At 36.2% G+C, this 14171-nt stretch overlaps 3 protein-coding genes across 3 annotated transcripts; 2 read left to right on the forward strand and 1 right to left on the reverse strand.

Annotated features, from left to right (window-relative positions):
- On the forward strand, positions 3273–5867 carry LOC104751657 (UDP-galactose transporter 1-like). Its single transcript, XM_010473656.1, has 5 exons — positions 3273–3709; positions 3894–4143; positions 4252–4459; positions 4815–5046; positions 5404–5867. The coding sequence occupies exons 1-5, from the start codon at positions 3614–3616 to the stop codon at positions 5626–5628; spliced, it is 1011 nt and encodes a 336-aa protein (XP_010471958.1). The 5' UTR covers positions 3273–3613; the 3' UTR covers positions 5629–5867.
- On the reverse strand, positions 5761–11506 carry LOC104751656. The gene is made up of 16 exons (XM_010473655.2): positions 10999–11506; positions 10703–10852; positions 10357–10524; positions 9989–10279; positions 9816–9901; positions 9564–9633; positions 9243–9455; positions 9073–9132; positions 8889–8968; positions 8558–8778; positions 8379–8470; positions 8188–8314; positions 6870–8047; positions 6535–6794; positions 6236–6394; positions 5761–6160 (listed from the first exon to the last, which is right to left on the reverse strand). The coding sequence occupies exons 1-16, from the start codon at positions 11218–11220 to the stop codon at positions 6067–6069; spliced, it is 3471 nt and encodes a 1156-aa protein (XP_010471957.1). The 5' UTR covers positions 11221–11506; the 3' UTR covers positions 5761–6066.
- Positions 11880–13795, forward strand: LOC104751658 (lysM domain-containing GPI-anchored protein 2-like). The gene is made up of 5 exons (XM_010473657.2): positions 11880–12683; positions 12800–12917; positions 12992–13153; positions 13239–13270; positions 13359–13795. The coding sequence occupies exons 1-5, from the start codon at positions 12020–12022 to the stop codon at positions 13670–13672; spliced, it is 1290 nt and encodes a 429-aa protein (XP_010471959.1). The 5' UTR covers positions 11880–12019; the 3' UTR covers positions 13673–13795.

Here is a 14171-nt window from a genome sequence, read left to right on the forward strand (position 1 = left end):
TTTTTTTTTTTTTTTTTTTTCTTTTGTTCTTATTGCTCATCGGAGACTCTACTGTATAAATACAACACATCATGTGTAACACATGACGACAGACCAAGAAAAAAAGGAAATTTATCTATATGGGCCTATAGGCCCAATTAAAATTACCAAAAGGCCTTATATAATTATATCAGAAGCTGCAGTTATATTTGTTATCATCAAATTAGCCGTCTTAAAACGACGTCGTCTCACCGGTTTGTAAAAACAAAATTGTGATGGAAACGGGTTTCTCAATTGTAAAAGTCAGCATTTCTTTATCGATAAGCCGACCGTTTTGAACCTCATAAATTTATCAATATTTTTGTTAAACCTGCTATAAATCCTAAAACCAATCAGTGCTTGAGAACATATATATAGGCAACACATCCTAAAACCAATCAGTGCTTAAACCTACTATGATCCGACATCTGATTAGCGTCTAACGATAATAAATTTATGGAAGATAGGTTATAATTATTTACTCATATGTATTATAGTTGATTTATTAGTTTTATGATTCCTATAACTCATTCGCTGGTATACTTAAGCAAAGGGACAAGAACACCCATGTGCTTAATAATATACATATGCTCGCTCTGAATACACTTAGTGGCAACACCACTTGACTCTCTACCATAATGATCATTTTCGTTTCTGGATTTATAATCTCTCTTGAATCACAATGTTCAATAATTGAAACCCAATTCAGGATATAGCAATAATGGTTGCTGTCAATAGGACAAGAGTTTCTCTAAAATAAGATATGCGTTTTTGACTTTTCTTTCCCCAATCTTTCAAGCTAGTTTCTGTCGTACATTTGCTTTGTGAAATATTGGTTTATGTGTCACGAACCAATGTATAATGTGAGAAAATGACTTGCTTTTTACGAAGAGAGGTATGAAAACGAATTTATAAACAAACATTTCAAAGGTTATGTTTTTCTTTTAATTATGATTTTAAACAACCACATTAATACCCGATCAGCTTTTGTTGTTCATTTATAGTATATATCTTCATCTACATAATTCATTCATGGAAAAAAACTTAAAAACATGTCATGAACTATTATGCTTATTGTTAGGATCCTCATCATGACATAGACCAATTAATTGATTGCTAGTTACCCGATATGCTATAAGAATCTATGTTACTGATCCAAGTAGATGAACCTAATTAAGCATGATTTTATAGGTTCCATACTGGTTCACAAATGTGCGGATGAGATTTTTTAATATCTTTTCATCGAGCAGATGAGAACTATTATCTTGAAAGCATATTATAAATTTTGCAAGATAATGCGTATATAAAGTAATATATCATCCAATATTGTAAATCCATAAAACTTATACATATCATGAGGTCAACAACTAATACTATGCTTATCTAATCGTCTAAAAAAAATTGATAGGGAAATAATGTTTACCGCTTAGGTGTCCACTGAACTGAAGACTCCTACTTCTACTTGCCTGTACAATTTACCTATGCAAGTAAGTCAAAGATTGTATTAGTTGCTTACACTATGCAATAGGAGAACCAAAACTTGCTGCCTAATTCATTCAATATCTTGAAGTATATAATTCGTCTTTTGGTAAAGTTATTATTTCGATAAATAATTCTCACTATCTTATTGTTCACATAAAGTGCGACCATCAATCGGTTGACTTTCTCGTGGTTTCACCACGGCTGTCGAAAACTCAATACATTGAATGGTCGTGATATATAACGTCCACAAGCAGAATGCATATTATACAGATTGAGCTATGTCATTTTATATAACATTTTACCATAGCTCAATCTGTATAATATGCACTCTGCTTGTGATGCTAGGAATATGAGATTTGTCAATTGTCATAAAGAGTTCCGATAAAATTTACAATTCATGACCGATCATTGTTAAATAACGTCGCCACTTTTTCAAAGATAAAATTGGTTGCCGAACCTAGTATAACAACTTAAAATCCTATTGAAAAACTAAACGCTGTTTAGGAATTATACTTCTTTATGAATTACAAAACCATGAACAGTAAATTTAATAGGGGACTATGTAGCGTTCGATATTTATTTTTCATTTTTGTCAACAAAACGTTCAACTTTTATAAAGCAGGAAATTTACGAGTTTGTACGATATATTAATATTAATAACCAACTTAATTAAGATATTTCATACACGACTATAAGATAGTGGCATGTCAATGTCAAGAAAAAAAAATGTATTTTGATTGTCAAAAAAGAAAAAATATGTATTTTGATCGGACGGCAATTATCTCCCCCACATCCTCGGATGTTATGTACCACAAAACAAAAATATATGTTGCTGCGTTTAATTAAAAATTAGGTACTAACCATGCGTTTTATCCGCACAGTGAAGTTTTCTTTTTGATAAAAATTGTAATAATTTATTTTGTTAATATGTTATTTATTAGTTTTTAAAATCTAAACTGTTAAACTAAACTGATATAGATTTTCTTTGATTAGATTTTTGATAAAAAATTTAAACCGCTGTAGTAAAAATGTTGATAAAATATGTAGTTGTAGATTTTATTAAATTAGATTTTTAAAATTTTAGCTGTTAAATTTTTAATAATAATTTTTTCCCAAGTACGAATTAGTTTAGATTCGAATAGATTTTATTTACTTTTGTAGATTTTATTTAATTTTGTAGATTTAATTTAATTTGATCTGTCTATAATTTTTTCGTTTATTGATAATTAATAAAGATTAATTAATTAATTAATTAAAAATTTTAATGGTAAGTGAATGTAAGTTTTTACACATTTTAAAGTTAGTTTCATATTTGTACTTCCCAATTGATATAGTAGGATAATTAAAGTAATATCATAACGTTTTTGATTAAACCATGAACAATTTAAAAAAAAAAAAAAAAAAAAATTATAACAGATTGCGCATTTTAATACTTTTTCATAATGTGCAGTTATGTAAATATATTATTTTCATATAATAAATAAAATTTAGCACTGGTAAATAGAAAACAGTCATAAGTATATTTATTACCATATGGTGTAGTCCAGGTACATCAATATTTTGTTACCAAAAACATTGAGCTTTGGAAATTAAAACTTTTGACTCAACCATCATAAATCATGGGAATACTATGTTGTGATTTACTCATCTCTATTTTTTAACTTTTTAGTTTCCGAATTAAATTGCCAAAAATAAACAAATAATAGTTTTGTTTTTGGGTTAAAAACATTTTCTTATAATAAATAGAAACCTACGGAAGAGCAAAAACATTATTTTCATGGCTTGAGAGAGAGAGAGAGAGAGAGAAGAGACACATATTAGTGAGAGACGTTTGAGATTGATGAACAGAAGAAGAGAAATCGAAACAAATCACATGGAAGCAGAGCTCACTGCTACCGTTACCTTCTCCACTCTTCACCTTCATTAGGGTTTTCTTCTCCCCTTCTTCTTCTTCTTCTTCTTCCCTCTCTCCCTCTGATTTAGCTGCGCAGCTTTCGCTCTCTTTCTCCCCCAAATTCACACTTGTTAAAAGCTTGTTACTTTTTTCGTGGGTTTTTCTCAATTCTTCGATCTGATTCCGAAAGTTGCTGAATTTATCTGAGTGAGAGACAAGATGGAGGAAGGAAGTTTGTTCAGATCTCTCTTAGCTATTATCCAGTGGTGGGGTTTCAACGTTACCGTCATCATCATGAACAAATGGATCTTTCAGGTTTCTCTTTACCCTGTGTTTTAGGTTTTATTGTCTATATTCTTATTGATCTGATCTGTTGTTGTGGATTTTGTATTGTTTGATGTTTTTGATTTGTTTTTTTTTTTTACAATTTGAATTTTGGTTTCAGTTTCATGGATTGGTGGTGATGTGATGATATATGTTTTTGTGAAATTTTTTGCAGAAACTGGATTTTAAGTTCCCACTATCGGTTTCATGTGTTCACTTCATATGTTCATCGATTGGAGCATACATCGTTATCAAAGTTCTCAAGCTTAAACCTTTGATTGTGGTTGATCCTGAAGATCGATGGAGGAGGATTTTCCCAATGTCTTTCGTCTTCTGTATTAACATTGTGTTGGGAAACGTCAGCCTTCGTTACATCCCTGTTTCGTTTATGCAGACCATCAAATCCTTCACTCCAGCAACCACAGGTTAGGGTTTTTGATATGGAATTTGTGATCGTTCTCTTGTATGGTCTTGGATGTCAAGATAATCTGATTGTTTCCTATTTATATGTGTGTGTGTGTGTTTGAGAGCAGTTGTGTTACAGTGGCTGGGATGGAGGAAATACTTCGACTGGCGTATTTGGGCGTCTCTTGTCCCCATTGTTGGAGGAATCCTTCTCACCTCTGTTACTGAGCTTAGTTTTAACATGTTTGGATTCTGTGCTGCCCTGTTTGGATGTTTAGCTACTTCCACCAAGACCATTCTAGCCGAATCTCTTCTTCATGGTTACAAATTTGACAGGTCAGTGCTCTTCCTGGAGTCTCTCTATTGACTTTCTTGTGTTGATATTATTCAAGTTTTGGAATTTGAAGTTCCATGATCGGTGTCGATTCATAAAACTGCACTTAGTTTCAAATATTAGGGACATCTTCGTGTTATGTATTTCTGGATTTGATGTGCAATCATTTTTCTTATACTGCAATAGATATTCATGTGATGGCATCTTAGTTCAAATTGAAAAAGCATTCACTTTGATTGATGTATCTCTATTTCTGTTCAAGAATCAATTACATCACCTTTTTAGAAGTAAACCTATCATTATCCACCTGCATAGAAGAAATATTTGATTTTTTTTATTTTGTTGTTCTTTATTTAGCATAAACACCGTATACTATATGGCGCCTTTTGCCACCATGATTCTCGGGATACCAGCGTTATTACTGGAAGGCAGCGGAATTATGAGTTGGTTTGAAGCACACCCAGCTCCCTGGTCAGCCCTCATCATTATATTCAGCTCTGGTGTTTTAGCCTTCTGCCTCAACTTCTCCATCTTTTACGTCATTCACTCCACAACTGCAGTCACATTCAACGTAGCTGGAAACCTTAAGGTAACAAAGACTACCCTAAACCCGTAACTAAATTTTTCTTTCGGATTGCTCTGGATGATCCAAACTAACCAAAGGATAACTTACTTTTAATTCAATTTACTGGCAAAGCTAAGTAACAGTTGGTACAAGATATTGCATACCGGCCCTTTACATCTTTTGAACATGCTTCATATTCTATTATAGGTCTTATTCCTACTTGTTGGCATGACTGCATCCATATAGTTCATTTTAAACAAGTTACTAAAATATAAATTTCTCGAGGCAAATTGCTAGGGTCTTGTCATCACCAGCGTACTATTTTTTTTGTTGCCTTGGACACTGTTAAACTCACTCCAATGGTTCTCATATGATTCTCAGGTTGCAGTGGCTGTATTGGTCTCATGGTTGATATTCCGTAACCCAATATCATATATGAATGCTGTTGGATGCGGTATTACGCTTGTGGGCTGCACATTTTATGGATATGTGAGGCATATGCTTTCACAGCAGACACCGGGAACTCCTAGGACTCCTCGTACCCCAAGAAGCAAGATGGAATTACTTCCTCTTGTTAATAATGATAAACTCGAAGGCAAAGTCTGATCTTATCCTATCTTCAGCTCAGTTTAGTACTGACTGGTTCAGGGTGATGCAGAAGACAAACATTCACACAAGGGGTGTTGAATTTTACTATATATGCATTTTACTCAAAAACCTTAATAGAGAAAAGTAACATTTTTTTTTTTCGTTTTTATTTGGGATCGTAGAAGAGATAATGGTTCCTATTATTTATCTCTCTGTGAAATGTAGAATTTTTAATTTATCAAATACATTTTCAGAAAGCTGGAGGAGACTGGAGAGTACTACATTACTTGTTTTTTTTTCTTCAAAAGTTTCCGTATATGCACTATATGCACTAATGTCAAACTCTACATAGCAAGTGTCGAGAGATTCATCGGCTAAATTAACTGTGATCGAACATGTATAAAATAACTATTCCTGAAGTGTGGAGCTGTTCTAATTTCTATACAAACTGCTTTATTATTCATTTCCACTATATGTGCTGTGTTGGCCCAAGAATGCAATATCTTCTGAGGATAATTCCATTGACAGATAATGTCGAGCTTCTCTTGACCTGAATCGAGAAAAATGGAGGTTATGAGAGAAATTAATCATACTCAAACACTATGGTGAACCAACTGCTACTGACCTTCGCCGTCTGCCTTTCTCAATGGCTCCAGATAAGTTGGAGGGATCTGCTCTTGAAATCTGCCCTATGAATGAAGCATATTCATGGAAAGCTCTTCCTTTCAATGATCGCAGAGGCACTACTGACTCTAATACGCCCGAAAGGCGTACCATTCGCCTACTGCATTCATAAGAGAAAAAAAGAAACTCCAGTAATGAGAAGAGAACAGTGGAAAACTGAGTCAGCAAGAATATTCCGTCGCAACAGATGAACCCATTGGAAATTATGTAATAATCATACGTTGAAAGAAAATTATTTACCATTCTTCATGTATTTCTGGTATCATATCCAAGCCGATTCCATTGCTCCATGTGTAATCCTGCCTTGCCTCATCTACTGCCAACCCTCTTCCTGTTACCATGGTAGCTGATGACGTGGGGACCGATCCTGTTGTAGCAATTTGGTTTGTTAAAAAGCAAAACTCTTGCTGTGCCACAGCGGATGTCATCTGTTCAAGCATCTGACATAATCCAGACATATCAAGATCTCCAGAAGCGTTCATCATTGGCTCCAAAGCTCCCTAAATAAGTGAATTCCACAAATTAAAAATGTCTGAGCTGAAAACTTTGTAAACAGAGGGAAGGTCAATACTCACAAGGTTCAGGCATCTAGAATGCGTTAGGTCAGATTCCGAAATTAGATTGGCTATCTGATGAGTGAGATCAAGAAGTTGTGGAGCTTCTACTGGTTCTGAATCCAAGTATGGCTTGAAATCAGCATGACTCGAACAGAGTTTTTTCCATGATTCTTGCACGGCATATCTAGAGGTATCAAGCTTCAGTTTCTCAGCCGTCTTGAATGTCTTACCAAAATCTATACGGCTGCATTCATCTGAAACTTGTTGCATCTTCTGGGAAGTCCCTACACATTCCTTGAAACAGTCTTCCATCACTGTCGCATCAGAAGATTCCGCAATTATCTCACATGTATTCTTTAAACAATCAAAAATCTGAAATCTGTCTATGTATATCTCTTTTGATGGGGGAGTCTGTACAACGTCCTCACTCATGGACACTTCTATTCTTCCATCAAAATGCCCGCAAGATACCGCCCTTGGCGACAGCTCAGCTTCACAATCCATTAAAGTTTCTGGAACATATGAAGATTCTGGTACACATGATACATCAACTGACTGGGATACCTCATTAATGCAAGAAACTTTTGATGTCTCATACTGATAACAAGTTGCCTCCAATAGTTCTGCTCTGGAAGGAACTGAAGGATCAGCTAGTACGATTGTTTCTTTTTGCATATCTGGCCAATATGAGGGCAGCGTACCATCTTCTTGGAAAACTACTCTGTCGTCCTTCTGATGTTGTAAAATGGAAACCCGAATGTCAGTCAGAGGCTCATCTTCTGAATCAGAAGACATCACAACATTGAGCTTCCGCCTTCTGTTTGGCTGAGAGAAAGAGAGTGGTTGGTAGGAAGTGTTGCTGAGTTCACACGGAATACCTAAGACGTCTTCTAATTCATCATAATCTTCAAAACAAGTGTTCTGCTTGAACATGGCTGCTTTCTTGGCTTGTATGCTGTTCTTTCCTGTGCTCCGCCTCCATAATCTATTCAGCATTTTTTCGTTTTCAACCTCTTCAACAAATACTTCAACTGTGTTATATCTTTCCTCTTCCATGGATAATACCTTAGCAATCTCACTCTCTACCAACTGAGACAATTGAGAAGGGAAATCCCGTGAAATTATCTTGGGAAGCAGCAAGTGGCCAGCTTCATGATCAAAGAGATCTGGATTAAATGTGTTCTTCACCTTTCTGGCTGTGTATGGGAAATTAAACCGTGAAAAAACAAATGTCAAAACCTTCCAAATAACTTAAAAAATTCACACCTTGTCTTTAACTACTGGACCACTGGGACTAAAATCATTTTTCGTATGTAGAAATTTACGTCCAAAATACCTCTTTTTAGTTTACTCTGAAACCAAAACTGCAATTGCATAATCGCTCTCCGTATATCACCACCACAAAACATCGTCAATTGCTCTAGGGAACCAGGATTAACTTCAACTTCCTCTGCTTCACAAACCTGTGAAATAACAAATATTAGACGAATCCATTGAAATTTAAAGGTTACTCATCAGAATACTAACCAGAGAAAGGTGGCTAAATAGTTCTTCTTTTGATGGCAATGAAAAGCATATTTCTATCCTCTCTAAGTTGTCTGGTAAACCATGATTCTTGTCTGTAAATATGCATGTAATCAGCAGATTAATTAAGATGAACTGCAAAAGAAACAAAAATATTGTTTTAACATGGAAGAATACACTACCATTGGCAGTCAATACCACAGGTCCTTTTGCTTTCTTAGCAATCTGCTGGATAGCAGAAACAAGACCACGATCTTCAGCAAAACAAATGTCTACATCTTCAAAAAGAATTAAAGGCTTCAAGTTAGCTGCATCATTCTGGATATGTAATATGGGTACCACTTCAACTACATCCTCTAACCCATTGCCATCAGTACAGGAACTGAAAAGAGGGTCCAAGGACCTGGAAAAAAAAACAAATCATGTGATCACAAACGCTAGTTTCAGATTAAAAGTTCCGATTGAAATGCAGAAGATAGCAAATACAAGCATTACTGCTGCAATTCTATGTACCTTGACAGGCTATATGACTTAAGAGCCTCTCCAAATTTCTGCCTGACTACTATTCCACTTCGGCATTCTGATGTATTGGACTGTAGACAAAAATCATTAGAGACAAACAATTGCGACGGTAAATATTTCCATGCCAGAAGAGGAAAAAGGTCGTTTAGATCCTTAAAGCGGAAGCAGTTCATACCTCAAGGATTTTAAATCCTTGTTCCTTGGCGCAAGCATGAATAGCTGCAGATTTCCCACTCTGCAACACAGACACAATTGTACTCACAAACATGAGTCACATACAAGAAACTCAAAAATCAATATAGACGTAAAAATTGACAGTTCATGCCAGAATATTTTATCACACACCCCAGCTGGACCAATGATTAAGAGAACATTTTTCAGGCAGTCTTCAGCACCAATATTTTCCGAGTCAGTGTCACTTTCAGAACAGTTGTAATCAGCATCTTGCGATTTATCTTCATCACTACTCAAAAAGTCTTTGATTGGCTGAAACCCTCTCTCATGCCATTGGCGCAGCCATTCATTCATTACTTTTACAGATTCAGTATTACCACATACCTGCAAGATACTTGTGGGTAAGAAAGGAGAAATTGTGTTTGCTACTTTTCTATAAATAGAGATTATGTGCATATCCTATATGAATGCAGTGTGCTGAAATTGTCTGACCTCTGAGGCACTTTTTGGCTGGTACTTATCTACCCATAAGCTATTACGAGGCTGGGCACTGGAGCCATTACTGCATAGATTAGAAATTATAGATCAATCATTCTAGAAAGGATAAAAACTATGCCCAACAGAACTTCCAAGCATACCACAGAGGTCGCTGGCCTATGTTGTTATTTCGCACTATTTTTGAAGAAATTATCATTCCAACCTAAACACGTGTACTGCTACTGATATCAAATACAAAGTCAATACCTTTCTCGACATGACAGGCTTTGCGAAATGTCTGCTGCACCACCAGCATGATCAGACAAGTCAATTGCTTCATGAACTTCACAGACCTAAAAAGAATGATAAATGACCCTTTGTCATGAATGGTTCCAACAAATGAAAAACATAGAACAAAAGAGAAAGTTTTAGCTCATCACCGATTCTGCTCCACCTGAGAAGGCAAGGTACCCACGTGTCTCCTCCTGTTCTGCTATTAAGACCACTGGATATTCCTCTGCGATAACTTCTGATTGACTAGCAAATTCTTCAGGCTCCTCATCATTGATGACGCACACGTCAGGATGTGAAAGAGTTGGCAGTTCATTTAAATCAAACTCCATAGGTCCGGGTTCAATAGAGTTGGATTTTATTTGCTGATCAGGACTCGCAGTGGTAGATGTTTGCTCATAGAAAGTCCAATTATTCCAATCAATGGGTCGATAATCATCCTAAGAAGATTTTGCTAGTCAGATTGCTTTAGTATTTAAAATGATCGAAGAAGTTACCCTATATGTATCTGTCATACCTGAAACCTCTCAAATACATGAATAGGGCCGAAGGTGACGATTTTATCTCTTCCTTGACCCTGACACGTACCATTCTCAGCTGCAGAGGTTTCTTGATTTCTTTTACCTCCTTTCCAAGACGAGAAAAACGGATGTATTTGCTTGCCAGCAGACATCCGCAAATTTTCCTAATTCAAATAAAAACCAACATAATGCCCAGACTTCAGACCAAAATTTACATCAGGCCAAGAATTTTACAAGTGTTTGCAACTACTTAAAGAAGATACACCAACCTAAGTGAAACCGTATTTCTCGTCTCCTAAAAAAAAATTATCTTCATACGAACCACAAGAAGGACAAACTTACCTCAGCTCTTAACTTAGCTTCAAGACGCAAATTGGGAACTGGAGGTGAAACATTGGCACCAGGAATCATCTGATCAGCAGCAGCTACAATCCCATTTTTAGTTGCACTTTTCTTAGGAGTTGTTTTACGAGGACTCTTTCCTTTGCCCACCTGCATCCAAAAAAAGAGACCACACTTACAAACTCTTCTCGAAAGCAATCCACATTGTAGACTATTTATCTAAAATTCAACTACTTATACAAGCCTATCAAGCTAAACATAGTAATTTTAAAACATAAGAAAGGAAAAAAACAAACCTTTTTGGAAGCTCCGTTCTTGGGAGTTCTCTCTTTCTGTTTTCTCGTCTTCTTCTTCCCTTGACTACTACATAAACCACCATCTTCGCCTCCTCCTTCACCTTCCTCTTTATTACTGCCGACATCGCAAATCCGATCTCCGTTTACCTCATCAGATTTAGGTGAGACCAACGTCGACTGAACCAATTTCCGACGAACATTCCTCCGTGGAGTCTGATCCATTACAATCAAAGGTGTTTATGCAATAGAGAAATAGGAGAAATCAGAGTTACGGTAGAATCGAATCTAGGGTTTATGTTTGAATTTGGGGATCTTGGTAAGGTTAAAAATTTAAAAAAAAAACGATAAGGTTAAAGAAGAGACATATGTCCGATTCTTTAGGTGAAAAAAGATTTGATTTTTTATAGTTGGGTAAGAATGTGGAGGGAAGATAATTATTTCTTTTTGCTATTTCCCGCGAAGGCTCTCTTCTTAAAAGGATTTAGAACCGCTTCTCTTTTTTTTTCTCTTGCCGATAAATTCTTTGCTTTAGCTCGGAAAAGAGAAAGGAAAGTGGGCTTTCAAGTGGGCCTCAATTCAGAAGACTAATTTACTGGATGACCCTTATTTCTGTTTGTAGTGGAAGGTAAATTACACAATCTAATTGCTACATTTATCTTAAATTTTAATAAATTTTATATATTAAAAAAGAAAATTTGGTAATTTCATTGAACTTTATGTCTTTATCAATGATGATCCTTAAACCGGTGAACTAATCCACGATGTACCTTAAACCGGTAGGGTCAAACCGTGAGGGTTAAATCCGTCATTGACTAAGATGTTATCTCCTACCGTTGTTGTCTTTTGTCTGCAACTCACACAGCTGTTAACTATTTCAAAAAACATTTTCCAGAAATTGTGTGAAACCCTACAAAAAAAAAAAAAAAATTGAAACTTTGTAAAACGCTAGAAGAACCTAAATTCTTAGAAACCCTAGCCAAGTTTGAGTGAAGGGAACTCACTCAGAAACGACGAAATCGATATGAAGAATAAGAACCCAGAAAAACCCTTATTTCTGTTTCTAATTTTAGCTTCGAGCTTAGCATCAATGGCGACTGCAAAATCCACAATAGAGCCTTGCTCCACCAAAGACACTTGCAACTCATTGCTAGGCTACACGCTCTACACCGACCTCAAAGTCACAGAAGTCGCTTCTCTCTTCCAAGTTGACCCAGTCTCAATGCTCCTCTCTAACTCCATCGATATCTCTTACCCAGACGTCGAGAACCATCTCCTTCCCGCCAAGCTCTTCCTCAAGATCCCAATCACTTGCTCCTGCGTCGACGGAATCAGAAAATCCCTCTCCACTCATTACAAGACTCGTACTACCGACACGCTTGGATCGATCGCTGACTCTGTTTACGGTGGTCTGGTCTCGCCTGAGCAGATTCAGGTGGCGAATTCGGACACTGACCTTTCGGTTCTTGATGTAGGTACAAAGCTTGTGATCCCATTGCCTTGCGCTTGCTTCAATGGTACTGATGATTCTCTTCCGGCGCTTTATCTATCTTACGTTGTGAGGGATATTGACACAATGGCTGGTATCGCTAAGAGATTCTCAACTAGTGTTTCGGATTTAACTAATGTGAATGCCATGGGAGCTCCTGATATTAATCCTGGTGATATCCTCGCTGTCCCATTGCTAGGTACCATCCAAATCCACACTCTCTCAAAGTTCTAAAGTGTCAAACTTTGAATAGAAATTTGCCAATTAAGTGCAGAAAATAACAGATATTGAATGTTTTGTGTCAAAACTTGTCAGCTTGTAGTTCAAATTTTCCCAAATACGCTACGGATTACGGATTGATCATTCCAAATGGAAGCTATGCTCTCACCGCTGGCCACTGTGTACAATGTAGTTGTGTACTTGGAAGCCGCAGGTATTAAGCAATTTGAGTATTTGTTAAACGTATTTTGGCTGATTTGCTAATCTTTTACATTGATGTGATCACAGTATGTATTGTGAGCCTGCTTCTTTAGCAGTCTCTTGTTCCAGTATGCAATGTAGAAACAGCAACTTCATGCTCGGGAACATCTCTTCGCAGCAGAGTAGCTCGGGCTGTAAACTTACTACTTGTAGTTACAATGGTTTCGTTAGCGGCACTATCTTGACCACGTAAATGACTCTCTCCTCATCTTATTTCACCTTCTAACGAATTTAACAACCTATGTAACCAATCTCTCTCGGGTTGTTTTTTCAGGTTATCCATGTCTCTTCAACCACGATGTCCTGGTAAGTATACTGTCTAATGCCTTATCATAATCCCAATGAATGACATCTTGGTCTCTAACTCATATGTAACTGGTAAAACAATTTGCAGGACCGCAACAATTAGCGCCGCTTATAGCCCCTCCTGATAATGTTCCAAAGGAACTGATGTATGTACCTTCTCCTTCACCTTCACCTTCACCTCCGCCAGATTCTGATGATGATGTTGTTGGTGGAGGAATCATAATTGCACCAGCGGCTTCACCTAGAGGACTTACGGTTCCTTCAAGCAGTTCAATCCCGGGCAATCCAGCTAACGGTCCAGGCGGGAGTATCTCTTTCGCTTCTTGTCCATCGAGCTATTACTCATTCATTGCGTTTCTCATCTCCATTGCTTCTTGCTTTTTTGTTGTTTTCTTGGTTTGAATGCAAGACAATCTCATTATTGGCTTTAGTTCTTTGTTTTTTACTTCTTTTTTTTGACTCCTCAACACTTCTTTGGTTAGTGATTGTTAATTAGCATATCTAAATAAATACATCTTGATCAAACCTACGAGGCCCACACTATTGTATTATGGATCTCAGATATTTAATACGAACATCTACTTCTAAAAGCCCAACCCAAACTATTTGGATGTAATCGGAATACTTTTAAAATAACTTTATTATACGAGTATATATCATTAATTCGAATTTTCATATAACTCCTCCAGCAAAATATTAATACGTTTTATTAATTTTGTACACTCTATATTCTTCTCCATTTTTGAAAAAAAAAAATTTGGTCTTATGCCATCGATTTTCTTATAATTTTGTTGAAACTTAACTTAAAAAAATGAAACAAATAAATAGGATTTAGGTAGTTGAACCTACTTAATGTACGAGCATCCCCATAATGATGAAACCCAATTATCTTCACTTTCCA

The sequence above is a fragment of the Camelina sativa genome, chromosome 16 (genome assembly GCF_000633955.1).
Source record: "Camelina sativa cultivar DH55 chromosome 16, Cs, whole genome shotgun sequence".
Classification (NCBI taxonomy): domain Eukaryota; kingdom Viridiplantae; phylum Streptophyta; class Magnoliopsida; order Brassicales; family Brassicaceae; genus Camelina; species Camelina sativa.